Below are 18,300 nucleotides of genomic sequence, written 5' to 3'. Positions count from 1 at the left end.
GCCATTCCATCGAGGTGAAATATTCATGAGACATACACAGTAATGACAGATGGAGGGCAGAGAAGAAGGAGCTTTCACATGCAGCCCAAAACAAATCAAGTATTATCTGGTTCGGCATGTATGGACATGCTTGGAAAATACTCTAATGAGGTGCCTTGTACTACACTGGTGTAAAAATAAAATAAAAAGGAAAAATTCTGAGAATATGTGATTGGAAGTAAAATTAAAAGCTGGTAAAAACTCATATAAACAAAAAATGGCCAATGGTCCATAAAAAGGTTCAAATTACAATGACAGTGTCATCATTGTCAATGGTGCATCCCAACATCAGGGGTAGACCAACAGAAAGTACATGTCTGAAATGGTGCTACCATTGATGATCGTAACAACAGTATTGTGACTTGAGTATCACAAAGGCCACACATTGGTAGATCAGTTTCAGATAAAAGAAAATGAAGAGCTAAAAAACTGTGAGCAATGTCTAGCCAAACATGTCCTCCTTCTGATCGTCATAGAAACTAGACAGCCATATAGCAGTAGTTTTAATCAGAAAAAGCTTGGTATAAAGCTGCTCTCCCCAAGCCTACTGTCAAATGATGTAAAGCAATGCCTTAATCACAGGACTAGAGTCCCTAACTGGAACAAGCAAGGCAGTGGCACAGCCAGAGCAAATTAACTTAGTTGTGATATAAGCAAGCTCGTTCCTTCAAATACCTACATGGCCACGTATACAAAAACACTGGATTGAAAAAGAAGACAGCAAGCCAGTTGTTGTTGAATATTGAGGAGAATAGGGTAAGAACTAATTTTAAGTGATTCCAAAGCCAGTAGAGAGTTATGAGAGTCAGCAAAATGGTAAAATCTGTGTACTGTATACTTTCTACATGATCCAGGGCAAGAGAACACAAAAACTGTAGAGGGGATCCTGCAAGCAACCAATCAATCACCTAGCCACAAAAAACCATAGTAGAGACCACAGAGTCACTTGATTTCGAACTATCCATATAAATGGGGATGGAAGAATGGTTCTAAAGATGTTCGACAAAGAGAAAATGGTACTTACAGTTCAAGATATCAGCTTTTCCCAGATTACTCACAGAATGGTCACAGGTGGAGAATGGTATAACCCCTGGTAGGATGAGCTGAACCTTGGAGACAGTTACTCAGTCAGCTGTGGATGGATATGAAGGCAAAAAGGAACAATGGTAAACCTTCCAAAAGAGCATAGCCCACTAAGGAAGGAAGACACAATCCCAGGAGGGATGCTGTGGTAAAGGACCAAAATTTCACAAAATATTACAAAGAAGATTGCAAACAGCCAAAGTTAAGAACAGGTTTGTAAGACTCAGTGTACAAACTCAGGACTGGAGAAATGTAAAAATCCCTGATGCAGAGCTAAAGCCCAAGATAGTGAATGATGCTCTTGTTGAACCATAGACCAGAGACCCATAAATCTTTAGAACAGAACATTTATTTGCTCCCCAAAACACAAAATGCAGGACAAGGAGGATGTTCAATGCCCTTATACACTTGACACACAGCTGCTTGCTGTAAGAAATGGAAGTAAAATTATGGTAAAAAATAAACTTCAAGAGCTTTGCCTCAGGTACCATGAGAAGAACAACTCTATTGTGAAGGAGCTCTGAATCAGGGTGTAAAACCTGTTAGTGGCAAAAATGCATACAAACAGTTTCTGAGAAAGAAAATGTAAAACCATTTGCTGTGGTCTACTTCAACAAGTGATTGAGAGTAGACTGAAGCTGCCACTCAATAAACCTCATATTGAATGACTGACATGAGTTGTGGAACTCACACAGATTTGGAATTGCCTGTCCTGTAAAAAGTTATGAATAAAAATGGGTAAGTGGCCATACAACCCATATGAATGGAGGTCCTGCAAAATGCTGTACCTCCATATAGTGTGATAAGCCTTCTCAAGATCAAAGAAGACAGAAGCTAGTTGTTCTCTCTTCAGGAATGCTTCCCTGATCGATGTTTCAAGTAGAACTAGGTGATCTATGGTGGAGTGCTCTCAATGAAAATCCACATTGGGTGGGTGACAGGGGGTTGGTTGATCCAAGGAACCAAACAAGATGTGTATTAACCATCCTCTCTAAAACCTTACACAGATAGACAGTGAAAGCAGTTGGACAATAATTTGAGGGAATCTTGAGATCTTTCCCAAGCTTTGAAAAAAAGTAGAATAGTTATATACCACAAAGGAAAAATGTTCTCCTGGTAGATCTGGTCTTCGAGAACCAGAAAAAAACAATAGAGGCAGGAGATAGATGGTGCAGCAAATTATAGTGAATGTAATCAGGCCAAACTGATGTAGAGCCAAACCAATGAAGAGCAAGCTTAAGTTCCATGTGTGATAAGTAAAACTCTCCACAGGAATATCAGCAATACTCAGTATATCAGCAACTTCCTGGCTACTGAAGAGCAAAATAGAAAGATGATGAAAGGCATACTTCCCTTTGACCTTCCAGATGACATTGGAACTTGTGGTAGAAGATTCCTTTTGGCCTTAACATCTGACCTGTCAAGCATGGGCATAAGCCTTCTGGAAAACAATGCAGTTGTAAAGAGTGGGATACTAGCAAACGGTATCCCATGCCTGTTTCTGAGCCTTCCGTGCCTGCTGGCAGGCAGGAGACCACCATGAATGAGGATACAATGGGAAACATGTCAAGAATATATGGACAGAAGAAATGGCTGCTTGAATGATGCAAACCATTACTGCTTCCATGTCGGCATTAATAGATGGAAGACTAATAACAGCAGAATCAAGATCCAAGAGACAAGCAAAAGAGACCCAGTCAGCCTACTCCAACTCCAACAATAGTATTTACGTTTGGTACCTTTTACTATGGCCAATCTTCCTGAACACTATGGGAAAATGATCACTGAAGTGTGGGACAGTCAACCCTCCAAGAAAAATGAGAAAAAGTGAAGTGGAACAGACAGTTCAATAGCAGTAAAAGATTGACTAGGTAAAACCACCATTACTGAAGAAAGAAAGGTTATGAAAGCATACACTCCACAGAATGATCCTTCTCATTAATATCAGCACCACTCAAGGGGAGATTGTGTTCATTAAAATCTCCCAGGGTTAAAAAGGGGAGCAGCAACTACATTAAGGTCAATTGATTGTAAATCTTTTCAGAAGGCATGAAGAGAGAACAAATAGTGATGGTACAACCCATGGAAATACATGGAGGCAACAACCTCCAAGGGTGTATTGAGTGGTATAAACAACGTTGGAAACAGGTGGATAAAACAAAAGTGTTACAAGGACATAAATGTTGCTTTTAAGAAGGAAAAACACTCAATTAATGCAATTAGAAAACAAAAAAACTGCAGAAAATATTTGTAAACACAAGTAATGTCAAAACAGAATTAGCTTATGATGACATGCTATTCATTACGGGGATTTACTGTACAATAGAAGTCATGACAACCTCCTGTTGATAGAGTACTACAGAATTATTACAATTACATCACATGTTGGTGTAACATACGTAGACACATCTGTTCAAGAATTGTGGCATGCAAAAGAAATTCTACATCAGTTGTTCAAGAGGTAAGAGTTCTCAGAGGTATGTAGAGATAAGTATCATTCCTGAATTTCAATGGTAAAATATTCTGGTACCTTTTAAACTAGGTACAAAACTACATTTAGACTTTAAACATACAGTTGAAAAGTAGCATAGCAAATGAAAATTAGTGTGTCTCATTTGCATATCAGTGATGCTCCAGGGCAATTTATATTTAGAATAAGAAGTAGCTATTGAAGTTACAACAAAAAATATAACTTTCAAAATAACAGCAAAAGTGAAACTAATTTACGTAACATTTTGACCACACATTAAACAATGTTTCAAGACAGTATACACACAAGGACAATATTACTTTAACAATATTCATTATTTTCTTTTGAAATACATAAAAATATTATTTGATTTACTGTGATAAACTATGTGATTAACAAATAAATTGAACACTTCAGAACTTGAACAACTCAGCTCTTTTCCTTAGAATAATACTATACTAGAAACAATTCTACATTCAGGTTGAGGAAAGCACACATATGATAGAACAGTTGTCATTACAGAAAAAAAGTGAAGTCATATCCCGAAATTAACTCACTCTGTTACATGAAATAAAGTAAATCACATTATATTAACAAGTAACACAACACCTACTATAACAAGCTTACAACAGGCAAGAGCATTCTCAGATACATACCAACAGAGCTTGATATGGCCCAATATGTTTTCCAATAGAAAATACATGTACTTAACTTTCTGTTTTAACTTCTACAGAAAGCTTATTCATATTTTTTCTAAACAGCCAGTGAAAGGAGAAAACATCTTACTTCAGTTCTAAGAAATACTATAAATTAAATCATACTCAAACAAATAGAAATATCTCGTGGACATTACCAAGAATAAAATAGTTATGAATGTAACCTAACATAAATATACAGCAATGTTAAGACAGTTACAGGTACAACCAAACATAAATATATAGTTAGGCTAAAACAGATACTAATATAACCCAACATAAAAAATGTGTAGTCAAGGCAGATCCCACACAAAAAGGCACAATCTTTGCAGCTTATTTGTAGAGAACCAGTAGAATAAAAAAGAAACATAAAAGACAATGTAGTATAACAACTTCCCTAACTGAGTAGTCTACCTATACATCCATCTCTACAACAACGAGTATGTTGTGTATTTACCTGGGGATACGAATATTACAAAATGATATGATCAGCCATTCACTGACACATATCTTAATTCTTCTTCTCAGGAGGCAAACTGACAAGAAACCATACTATTCTGGTAAAAGCCAAAAATGTTCAAGATAGTACAATGTTCCTTTGTGAATAATACCAACAATTATATGAACAAAGAATATAGCAACATTCCTGTTGTCTCTCAGTTCTATAATTTGTATTAAAGCTTTCCCATGCTTTGTGTAGTCCTTTGTACCAATAACCCTTGTACTTTTACCAGGCACTGTCTGGGTATTCTGTTTAGCCCTCCTCTATTGGAATCATAGATTCCAGTATGTCTCTCCTGCAAATCATCATACATCATCTCTCCACAAACAGAAGAGCAGTACTATCACATGACTTCTTATATGTGCTACTACCTACCTATCATAATTTTGAAGTTTGGCAGAAGACATAAGTACCAGAAAATAGTGGGTAAGAGTGGGAACTGTTAGTGGAGGAAAGTACCGATTGGAAATACATTTTCAGTATAGAAAAATTACAACTTTCAATATAGTATTTCCAACCACTCTCAAGATTAGCTAGAATTCTGTGTTGAAAAGGAGGAGGAACAAGTACGGGGGAAGAACAGACGTACCCCTTCCCCTAAAGCATCTGATGAATATTTCTGTAGATGAGAGAAAGAGATCAAATAATTGTATGATGGGTACTACACCACTTCTCAACCAGCTATTTCCTTGCCATGACCACCCAGGAACAAACATGACAGAAAATGAAGGAAGCAGAATGGGAGAGGATAAATCAGGACAGTGATCCCAACAGATAAATATGGAAACTCAATCCTGTAAAAGTAAAGTAGGTAATAAAGGATGTGTCCCATGGTGTAGAATGGCTAGGACACAGCAGACTATACTCATTAAGTCAACTATATTAAAAACCTTTTTGGTGGGTTCCAATACCCACGTAATGATTGAATGAGAATCATACACTGACTCCAGAGATCCAGGAATGTGTCATCTGGTGTTCATGGGAAGTCCAACACATGCAATCAACTCCGACACTTGTGAGAGAGGCCTGAAACATCTAAATGTCAATAACATTCCTGTTGCAAGACAGAATGAGGAAGTGCCCAGGACAGAAACATTGCACATATACCTTCTGTGACCCACTATGTGGAATGAAGAATCAAGGGAGGAAGATGGACAAACCCAAGCATGTGCAAGGCCTTAAGTTGACTGGTTCATTCAAACCCAGTCCACTAAGTACTGACATCCGTGAGAGGGTAGGGATGAGGGTACTCAAGCAAAAGGGTGAACTGCATTGAAACATCTCTCTCCATGGCATGTGTCATTCAATGCAGTGGATGGTATGACTTCCTCACTGGCAGAACACCATCACCTGTGTAAAACCCATCCAGTAGGATGCCTTCATCATCAGCCACCCCAGAGCCCTGGAACTGGAAAGTGGTAAGAACTCTCATACTCCACCGGAAGAAAGGGATGAAAAGAGCTTTGAAGAGTCCAGAGGAATGGTTAAACCTGAGACAGTAGAACAGGTGATCAAGAAACCCTATTTTGAAAAACAGACCATACTGATTTATTCAATTGAGGCATGGCAAGGATGGGCAGCATTCCCCTTCTGCTTCACCCATGCCTCCAAAATACATTCCAGGATGGACCTATTTATGAAGCAAATATAACGAGGTTATTAGCCATTCAAAGAAAGAGTGCACAAATCAGCATGGTTTACTGTGCAGATTTGTTTTTATATGTAAAGAATACCTGGTTAGGCACCATTTGCCACAGAATGGGGTGCAAGAGATAAACTTCAAAGCAAGGGCCCTAAAAGAAAGAAAGCATTAATAAAGACTTACCCAGTGTCATAGTTGCACCAAAGCCTGACATATAGCCATAGATGTTAAGTTATATTCCACAGAAGCAAAAATTGTGACAGGACGTAAGTAACGGGAGATGAACAGCTAAGGGGTGGTTAACATACCCAACTGCAAAAATCTCTGCCAAAGGCCTACAAACACAAGAAGCAAGGGGAAAAGTGATATATCACATCTGATGGGAGGTAATAAAACAAAGCACATTGGGAAGGAGACAAAGAGGAATAGGTAAACTGGATTAAATGACAAAACAAATTGGTAAGGGTAAAAGAGAAAGATTCTAAGAAGACAAAAGTTGCTGAAGGGCACATACAGTGTATAAAAGTTTATCCAAATCAGTATGAGGGTAAAGGTAAGAAACAGAGGGAAAGAAAGTGGACAATAAAGAGGAGTTACCCTTGTAATCCATTGAGGTATTAGGAAAGAAGGAGTGATCAAAATAAAAGATACATTTGGTGGTACAGTGTGCAAGTGATGTCAACTGTAAACAGACCTGAACGACACCACCTGTAGGTCTTAAGGGATAGATGAAACAAAGAGCATGAGGGAATACTTTCAGAGGTAAATTGAAGGAATGGAGTACCATGTCAATATCCCAATCTGGCAGTACAGGATGTCTAGTGCTCTCCTATTGGTGGAGAAAAAGCTTGTGGCATGCATAATAAAAAGGGTTTGGATATAGAGGGCAACACAAAATGAGAAAAGCTAATCTTGTAAAAAAAAAGAGTACCATATAAGAATATAAAAACATTTCACTGAGTCATGCTTTAAAAAAAAACAATTAAAAGTGCTTATCTTTATTTTAGATTTCAATTACTTATTTTTACATTTTTTAAAAATTTCCAGTACAAGGCTAAATTTAATTTTTGTTTTGATTAAAAAAAAACTAAATGCAATTTCACTGTGCTTGTGATCATGTGCATGGAATATAAATAATTTTCTCACCATATTTAAACTGTTTATCATAAGGTTTTATTTGATATACATGTCTTAAGCTCTCTTTATAATTTTTTAAAAAAAGTCAACATTATTTCATTTCGTGAAGAACTTTTATTTTTCAGTAATATTGCATATAAATGAAGTATAAAATAAAGATTTCCACATTTTCAGAAATCAGGTCTGTAATTCTTCACAAACAGTTTTTCTTCGAGCAACATGACATCTAGCTAAGCATTAGCATTGCTCTATGGTGTCTGTACGTAACTGAAAGTCATTCTGGCTTACATCATAAAACAAAAGAAGGAAAAATATTTCTGATTATGTGTACAGATGATAAGCCTATGAATTCTCAAAGCAAGGAAACAGGCAATTACATCACACTGTGATAATGTTGAGAAACAGTGATTCACTAAAATGGATAAAACACTTTTATTTAAAGTTGAAAGTTTATAATGGGTGCAATTTATTCAAACTATTACAATTTTCTTCCAGAGGGCTTTGAGTGTTGTATTAACCTCATGAAAGAAAAAATCAAAATTACAAACACTAAAGATTTTGTTAAAATATAAACTTTTTTTATTGAATAAATTTCAACTCTGAAAATTTTCATTAAATGTGTAGGAGAATGATACATGTTTATTCTCTCTAACCTTTTAATTTAATGATGCAATTTTCCTCTAAGAGCAAAGTGGATACATCTAGACAAAACAAAGAAAGGTTCAGCATCAATCAAGTTCTGTAGCAAGGTAGAAACCTGAGAATTCAGAAGTGAGAATATACCTGTAGTTCAAACAATAGGCTCCTGATTTTAAATAACTGACGATGAAGCACCTCCAAAAACAAACAAACAAACAAACAAGTCCTCAACTTTGACAGAAGGATAAATAATCATAGATGGTATTAGATGCCAAACAGGAATGTCTCTAGAAACCATCTCAACACTAGGATAACTGGAACTAGCTACACTGGTCTGTAGCATCTAGATCAAAATGCAAGACCAGAGATTACATACAGACCAGTAGTCCTTAAGTAACAGATAAGAAACTTGTGAAACTTTAGGTCTGTCAACATGTAAAAATAAATTTCATACCTGACAGCACTATATGAAACTAAGATACAGTAGAAGAAAAATATTCATATCAAAAAGACAAACATTTAGATTCTTGATTGTCAAGAGTTTAACAACTAATCAGAGAACAGAACTAGAAAAGCAATACCACCTCATGAAATAATAAACAGATCTCACAGGTTAAACAAAAAGACAGAAGTTAATAAAAAGTTAATATTACATTAATTTTGGGAAAGAATTAACTACACAGAAATTCAGGCCAAAAGCAGTTTGGAAATCATTCAATGTTAAAAAGTTGCTACAATGAACACGAAAGGACAGTGCAACCTAGTAGATGTACTACAATTCACATTAATAGTACAGAGGCATTTTGTGAACTTTAGAAACAATGAAGACTATAATTATCATGAGGTTTAAATTTAAGTAGCAACAGCTCACTGAAGAAAAAATATTTTATCAAAGTATCTTGGCCAAAAGTAAAAAGATCAATAGAAACATGAAAAAACAACTGACTTCAGATAGTTGTTTGTCTGTACAAAATATACCAAATATTTAATCACTTCTAGAATAGATCATTATTAAATTACTTACTAAAATAAATACCAACAAACAAACATTACAAAGATCATAAACACACCATCCAACCTGATTGTTATCTAAATGCAAGTCTTCCAAGCACCGGAGTAGTCCAAAGTTCACAGGAATAAATTTAAGATAATTAATGGACAACATACAAATTCGCAGAAATTCCAGATGACAAAAGCTATCTGGAAGGGATGTCAGTTTATTATTACTCAGGTCCAAAATTTCAAGGTTCTTCAAATTTCCAAAGGTTTCTGGTAAGCATTCAAGCTGATTCTCATCCAAATGTAATTCTGTCAAATGATGAAGATCCCCAAACCCTGAGGGGAGAGATTTTAGTAAGTTGCCATTCTTAAGGTTTCGGTTTTGTTGCAGGTGAAACAAATGACTCCCCATGTCTATGAATTCCAGTTTTTGGATAAATCCAAATGTACTAGGAAGAGCTTCAATGTTATTTCCACCAAAATCAAAATGTTTCAATTTGGAACACTTAATGCAAAAATCATCTGAAAAAGGATTTCCACTGATGTTATTGCCTTTCATGGACAATTCCTCAACACTGGTCATGCAGGTAAACCAAGCAGGGAAACTACAAATGTAATTGTAGTCTAGAACCAGCCTTACTATTATTTCTGCTGAAACAAGTGTCTCAGGCAATGCCACCAGATTATTATGTGACAAATCAATGTATTTGAGACTTGACAAATAACTGAATGAATTAGGAAGTTCACTGATGTTGTTATCATTGAATTTTAGTGTGTGAAGCTTGGTCAGATAACCAAACATCTCAGGCAACTCAGTTATCATGTTCTTGCTAGCTTCTAGAACTTCTAAATTTTTTAAATGGCAAAAGCTGTCTGGGAGAGACTGGATGTTATTTTCATCAAGAAAGAGCTCTCTAAGATTTTGGAGACAACTGATATTCTCAGGTATGCGCATGATTTGATTCCCAGTCAAACTAAGCTTCTCTAAATGAACAAGTTGACAAACACTAACAGGCAAATCTTGAATGTAGTTTTTTCTTGCCAATAGTTCTACTAGATTCTTCAAGTTTCCAAGATTCTGTGGAAGAGAAGCAACCTCGTTGCTATTAAGGGACAAGTGGTGAAGATTCACGAGGCGATCACACATGTCCAATGGGAGACTGCAAAGACCATTGTGATCTAAATTTAGATTAACAAGACATGAGAGGCCTAACACTACTCCTGGTAATTCTTTGATGTTGAAAGAAGTCAGAATCAAGGTGCAATTGTTTGACACATGACTTGAGTCTCGAAGATGAACTTCTTCATAGTCCTTCAGTAATGTTTTTAGATTCATAGTTCCTGTAATAAATTATTTAAAAAAATCTGATATACCAAAAAGGATTTCACAAAGAAAACAAAATTACTTCCATACAAATCTACTGTAACATCAAACAGAAAGTAACTCTAACATTTTTTGTTGATGCAATGTCATTTCCTAAAACATTGGCTCATATTATTTGTGAACATAATAATAATAATAGGCATACAACCAACAATTCATAAGCATAAAGAAAAGTTTTAATGTTTGCAAAATATACTACATGACAGAACATTGGTCTGTCTTCTTCAGGTATGATCAATGTATTTTTACAAAAACAAGAGGGATTAATTTTGATGGAAATGGTGTTAGCAGATGATAGGATACAGGTAGAGGTCAAGTTTAATCAAGTGATGAACAGGAAACAGACCTTGCCAAATGTGTTTGACATTGGTGGGGTCATAACAACAGTTTAGTGACAAGTCATTTCTTTTTATAATTTCTGTAGTTTCTGAACTATCATTATTTCATAGTTTTGGTATAGGAGACTAAGTATTATCTGTGACTGCAAAGTTGTATAGCAGATTTTATGTGGATGATGCAGGAAGATATTTTGTGTGAAAGGTAGCAATTAAAGCTTATGTGTGGTGGAATGGTGGCAGAATGGGGTCCCCTGTATGTACTAGTGGTGGCTTGGTCATTTTATCTTTTCCCATTCACATCTAGAAAAGAGGAACAATTATTGGATTCTATTTCATGTCTAAAAATTATGAGCTTATGTACTCAATAAAATTGAGTAGCATCTCTTACCCATGTGGCCATATACTGAAGATAGTGTCTACTGGTTTCTTCTGTAAAATTTTGCATCCACAAAGAACACTTACTTATTGAATTAACTTAATAATATTGCACCTTCAAGAGGTTTTAACCCAAATATCATAGATAGGGCTTGTGTCAAACTTAAAAACAGTGAAAAAAATTTCGATAACTAACTTATCAACAACACAAAACCCAAAACATTTATTTCATTCCCTTTTGTACCAGAAATTGCTAACAAAATTACTCAACTTTCTAATCATTTGGCCACTAACATATAACCACTATATTCAAACCTTCATGTAAACATAATTTTTTTTTACCTAGCTCAAAAGAATGAAAATGGTGCATATACAGTATCACATGTAAATGTGGAGACAAAAGAGAAATACATAGGAAAAACATCATATTACTCAGAAATGAAATGCAAAGAACACCAAAGTTATGTACGTAAAGGTGATTTCAGCCACCTGCCTTAATATTTTATCATAAGTGTCACAAAATACTTTGGGTTAAATTATTCTCTCACACCAATCCAAGTCTAAAAAAAGAAAGAAACTATAGAAATCATCAAAAGAAATGACCTGTTACTAAACTATTGAAATGATCCTACCAACAGATACATTTGTCAAGGTCTATTCCCTGTTTATACACTTGACCAGACATGACCTCTATCTATATCCTATCACCTGCTGACACCATTTCCATCAAAATTAATAATGTAACAATACATAAGCTTTGGTGTACTTAAATATGTTTCCTTATTCAAGTGTCAACATAGTAAAAATTACAATTTCAAGTCAAACACAATATGTCTAAAGAAAAAATGCATGATTAGAACTGAGCTATTAGTAAAGTTATATGTCTACATTCAACAAATTAGTTAGTATTATGAGATAGTAAAAAAAAAATTCAAAATGGATATAAAGCAAATTCCTGTGCTGAAAAATCAGTTTTGATAATCCAGGTTGACTGAGTAAGGATAACCCATGGTATAACTTTGTAATTAACAACAAACAAAAGTACTGAATGTTTTGATTATTAATATAGTGGATATAACAGTAACAATTACAAACACTAATTTAGATTAGTTTCTTTTTATGAGTCACAAGACTAACTAAATAAGCTGAAAACAAACCTGAATAGTAATAAAAAATCATATTTATTTTGATTATTGAACAGCTAGAATAATCAAAGAAATTAATTACTAATCATCTTTGAGAATGAATTACATCAACTAATCAAGTTAATTGTTCAGCTCCCTCCACAGCTATAAATTTTATCTAATCCTATCATAAAAAGACAATTAAGTTTTTTTATAGAATCCTGTCATCAAAAAACCCATAACTACATGTTTTGTTTACCCAGACCTATAATAAAATAACCCATAACTACATGTTTTGTTTACCCAGACCTATAATAAAATAACCCATAACTACATGTTTTGTTTACCCAGACCTATAATAAAATAACCCATAACTACATGTTTTGTTTACCCAGACCTATAATTAAATAACCCATAATTACATGTTTTGTTTACCCAGACCTATAATTAAATAACCCATAATTACATATTTTGTTTATTCAGGCCGACAATAAAATAACCTATAGGTACACACTTTTTGTTCTTTCCTATCATCAAAAAACACAAATACACATTGTTTATCTAGTTCTACTATGAAAAATGAATGAGTAGTTTTTCCAATATAAATTTTATTGTAATAAATTTTCTTGTAAATTTATTTCAAAGCTACATGAAACAGGTAATAACAGTGATTTATTTCAGCAGGAAAGTTTTATGATTTATATGATTTAAAATTAGGCCTTCATTACAAATTTTCACAAAGAAAAATATATGCACTCAAAGCATGTGTATTTTCATACTACTTTATAAATAGTGTTGTTATTTTCTTGATTGATTCAATAAGAGCACAATTAACAATTCAAAAAAGTAACAGAAAAACTATGCAAATGAAACCCAGGACTTACAGCTAACTAAGTATCTGTAAAAAGCCTTTTCTATCACTGTAATACTAAATTAGTTTATTTTAAGACTGTTGTGTTCGGAATCTGACCCTAGACCTAATTTTAATAAAATTATTTCAGTTTTCCAGCTATCGAGAACAAATGTAAGACATCTTTCTTATGCACATGGTTTGTAAGAGATCACTAATATTCAAGACAAGCAAAATGAATAATCATAATTACAATAATAAAAAAATGTGTTAAATTTTATTTTATTTCTGCAAGGAATAGAAATACTAATATAAGTTTAAGACATTTGTATCATACAAAATCAACACAAAAATATATAAAGCTATGAACATCTGAGCTGTAAGTGAAAGTACATTAGATGCATTTTTTGGTGTTCAATTAATTCTGCAGGTATGGCAGAAAATTTCAAATGTCATACTCATAATCAGTCCAGTGCAAAACATTCAATACTAAATCTTAACAATTTCATTTTATTAATTATTTTGATTACTTGACAACCTTAACAAAATACAACAACAATGAAACGTGCTGCATCACTCAAATAGTTTTACCCTGACACACCTGGTATTATATACTTCTCAAATAAACCAGTGAAATTTTAAAAATTTTCCATAAGCCATAAGTATTTTCACAAGAAAAGACTGCATCTGACATATTTCTTCCACCTGTATCTGATACATTTCACCTTCCAACAAAATGTCTGTATTTGATATGTTCCTTCTATCATTGAAAACTTCTTTCCCATCCAGTCATAAATGGAAAATTTTCCCTCTGCCCACAAATAGTTCAATTTAGAATCCTGTCTACTGCCATCTCCACATAACAGTAGATTTGGATGGGCATGCAAGACAAAGCTAGATAACATTTATACCAAACGGTTCCTAACGAACAGTTTCTCTTCCTCAAAATGCTTGGATCTTTAGTCCTAATGTCACACACTTTTTCCTTTAAGTGAAGAGTTCTGTGCCCGTTTAATGGCAAGTTGATGTCATCTAGAAGTACAAATACATTTAGTCTTGCTTGTACTTAGTTACTTTTTGTGCTCTTGTATGTAAAACAACATGCTTTGTTCCCTGTTTACAGATCCACAGCCACAAACACTCCTAAAACTACATTATGGCAACTTCTTGCCAAATTTACAATCTGGGAAGACAATGATATGCAGTTGTTTGGGTTTTTTATGCAAGCCCAAGTCTCTAGTTTCTCAAAGCCCTAAAAAAGTCTAAATTATTTAGCCTTAAAATAGTTTTTTTTCTTGGTTCACATTTGGTCCTTTAAATGTTGAGTGATTCAGTCTAGAAAGAATCTATAAAATGACATAAGTTTCAATAATGAATCCTAAAATCAGCAGTGGCAGACTTTGAGATGATTAACACTTTTTCAGAAAAATTGTCATAACCTTTTTTTAAAGTGTTGGCCACTATTTTAGCCAATGGCAACTCATTGTGTAAGTTGACGAGATCTCTGAAATTATATTATTTTAAAAGAGTTAGGCAATCTGATTAAGGTGTTTGAAACTGAAAATGGTGATGCATCACTTTACATATCACTTACTTGAAGGTGAGAATGTTAAGACTATGGACTGCAAATGCAAATTTTAACAGCAGAGAAGCAATCTTCAGCTAAGACAGTTTTATTTTACTAATATTATAGATGACCTTAAGAATGGGTTACCTTTCAATAGAAACACTGTAATGATACAAGCTAGCTACCTCTGAGTTTATTTTTATTTTAGTAAAGATCCCTTGAGGATTATAGTTCTTGGTCACAGAAATGTCCAAGTGCAAAGTCACAATTGTGAATATATAAATCTCCCATAATCAAAGTGAAAGAAGTCCATTACACATTTCTCAACCATGTAGCAGTTACCAATGGGTTAATGTTAACACTACAAACAGAGTTTGTGAGTGGGTCCTTGACTAATAACAGTCAGATATATATCAAACAGTAGTTATCTTCATTATTCTTGGAGTTGTTTTCTGTTTTTATATCCAGAAGTATTTTCCATTTGAAAACACACAAATAAAACTTGACAACCATTAATAAATACTTATTAGTTATTTAACATGATAAAACAAAGCAATATTAGGAACTTTGTGGTCCTTATTTCATAATTCATTAGTTGATATACAAGTTGAACTTTAAGCAAACCATATTATATTTTCCTTGAAAACAGTTTGCTTTTCATCATATCAGGTACACACCTAGCAATCACGAAATTACTATAAGTATAAAATCACACCTAAACTAGTGGTAAAGATCTTTTGATTTGCAACCAATATCCTTTTTTTTTTTCAATGATACTATTGGCTGGGTTCCATTTATATGCGATCTAAATTATGATATAATGCATTACCTTGTACATAATTAACTAAAGATCTATCAAACTGTTTAGTAGTGAAACTCGCTATATTATAATTAATAGTAATACTAAATAGTCGGATTGAAATAATCATATTACTAGTTAATATTTATACATTAGAACAAGCGGAACTATTGCATTCAATGTAACCCCTGGATTTCTGTGGAGGACTTCCAGTTGAGAAGCACTATTTTCAACTTAAAGTACATTTTTGTTATAAAATAACAATGTTACAAACAATAAAGTTATTAAATAAGCAAAGTAATATCGCGAACGTAAAAGTAAAACCTACGCCTACGATAATAAGAAAATATAACACTTTAAAACACTTAAATTTTCTTTATAAGTTATTATAAATTAGTATTTCAAAATTAATTATATTAGGATCCCGAACTCTTACCGATGAGGCCTAGAGTTTCCTTTACTACACAACAAAACGCTACTACATCTTTACAATTTGTATAATACGTTTAAACGTTGTACAACCGATCTCAGTGGACAGTTATTCCAAAGTAGTGAAATCTAGTGAACAGAACGAGAATTACTTCATTTCTTATTCTTTCGTTTATTATATTTCACGTAAAACTACACGAGGGCTATCTACGCTAATTGTCCCTAATTTAGCAGTGTAAGACTAGAAAAAAGGTAGCTATTCTTCATCACCCATCGCCAATTTTTGTGCTACTCTTTTACCAACAAAAATTTGTATTAATCTACACGTTATATCATACTCACGGCTAAAGGACAAATATTTTCGATGACAGGATTCGAAATCCCGACCCCAGATTCCAATTTGAGCGTTCTAACCATCGTCGATTCTCCATACGAAAATTTGATTGGCATACACTTTTTAAAGTATTACACCATAAAGTTTCAAATAAAAAATCATTTACTTGTCATTGAACATTAATATTAGGCTTTTTATTATTAGCGCAGTGTTTTTTTTTCTAGTGGTCCCTTTTTTAATTTGATTTGTCTCTATGGCCCTACCCTTAGTAAACGCTGTTAGTTAGGAAAAAGTTACTTTACTTCCACGCTGTTGATTTATAATATATTTATGATATTATCTTTACAATATTGTATTATTTTTAAATATTTTATCAGCTCATCCTATAAGCCCATAAGTAATGTTCGAAAATTTAATACAGAAAATGCATTACCATTTCAGTCTTTGTAGAAGGTTTTAATGACTAAAATAAGAAGTAGGACGTGTATAAAATTGTCCAGATAAATAAAATAAAATAATCCAACTCCATTTTCTCAGATCATTAATTAAATAAGCACTTCTGAAGATGGATATGTCTGACGATGACGAGCACATTAAGCATATAATGCTTTATGAGTTTAAAATACGCAATAGTGCAGCAGAAACTACACGAAACATTCAAGGTTTTTATGGCGCGGAGTCTCTCATTGAAAGAAAATGTCGAAGGTGGTTTCAGAAGTTTAGATCAGGTGACTACAGTTTAAGTGATGCGCCACGTTCAGGTCGTTCTGTTGAGTTTACTATGACTTGCTGTTGGTTGCACTTGATGAAGATTGTGCTGTAACAGTTGAAGAACTAGTAGAGAAGCTTAATTTAACCCATTCAACAGTTCACTGTCATCTGCAATAGCTTGGAAAGGTGTCAAAACTTGGAAAATGGGTCCTCCATGATTTGACATAAGCCGACCTTAGAACAAGAGTGAACATTTGCACTTCTCTGCACTATCGTGGACGTAACTCTCCTTTTTCAGACAGGTTAGTGACTGGAGATGAAAAATGGATATCTCATAAAACGTTAAGCGCCGCAGTCAATGGCTCAGTGCAGGTAAACTGGATAAAGCACAGTCCAAAATGGATCTCCACCATAGGAATGTTTTGTTAAGTGTTTGGTGAGATATTGGTGTGATCCACTTTGAGTTGCTGCCACTCAGTGTAACCATTACATCATACTTCTACTGCCAACAGCTAGAGCGCTTAAATGTTGCACTGAAAGAAAAGAGGCCTGCTTTGGTCAATCCTAAAGGTGTTGTGCTACACTAGGATAATGGACGGCTCCATACAGCAAGGATCACATATGCAGAGATTGAAGGCTAGATTGGGAGAAAAACTTCCTTATTCTCCATACCTTGCCCCATCTGATTATCATCTATTCCGAAGTTTTCGGAATTATCTTGATGGAAAAGAGCTTGGAACACATGAAGATGTCAAAACTACTTTCTCAAAGTTCTTTTCCTTCAAACACCAAGAATTTTATAGAAGTGACATTCAGAAGCTTGTGAATCGTTAGCAGGAAGTAATTAACAATAATGAAACATACATTATTGATTAAATAACATTAAAAGCATTTGAAATCCTTTTTCTTTTTTCAACCTAAAATCGAACATTGCTTAATGGATGACCTGATATTTATAACACACTGATTACCTGAGCAAATAAAATATATTCTGTTAATCATTGACATTTTATTCAGTGTGATTCTTTGACCTGATGAACACTTGAAAGATTTGAATGTCCGGTTGCATTGTGGTAAGTGATAAGCGAAGATCACCTCTCTTCACAACATTAAGGCGGTTATGTATTTTGATAACAAATAAGTCACCCGACTAAAATTAGTTTCAACCAGATATGATGCGGGA

At 34.1% G+C, this 18,300-nt stretch overlaps 1 protein-coding gene across 4 annotated transcripts in view; it reads right to left on the bottom strand.

The window, feature by feature from the left end:
- Positions 1–16,674, bottom strand: part of LOC143237306 (uncharacterized) — a 32,066-nt gene extending 15,392 nt beyond the window's left edge. For 3 of the 4 annotated variants that reach the window (XR_013019998.1, XM_076476406.1, XM_076476408.1), the window contains exons 1-2: positions 16,415–16,674; positions 9,286–10,547 (exon numbers count right to left, since the gene is read on the bottom strand). Coding sequence is in view for 3 of the 4 variants with exons in the window: in XM_076476406.1 (XP_076332521.1) it covers positions 9,286–10,542 (1,257 nt within the window). In the remaining variant the exon portion in view is untranslated. Of the gene's footprint in view, positions 1–9,285; positions 10,548–16,079; positions 16,366–16,414 lie in introns of those variants that run through there. The other variant, XM_076476407.1, reaches the window with a different exon arrangement.
- Between the last annotated feature and the right edge of the window lie 1,626 nt (positions 16,675–18,300).

Source organism: Tachypleus tridentatus, chromosome 13, assembly GCF_004210375.1.
Source record: "Tachypleus tridentatus isolate NWPU-2018 chromosome 13, ASM421037v1, whole genome shotgun sequence".
In the NCBI taxonomy this organism is placed as follows: domain Eukaryota; kingdom Metazoa; phylum Arthropoda; class Merostomata; order Xiphosura; family Limulidae; genus Tachypleus; species Tachypleus tridentatus.
Note: the sequence above shows the minus strand (reverse complement) of the source record. Positions and strands in the feature narration are given on the sequence as shown.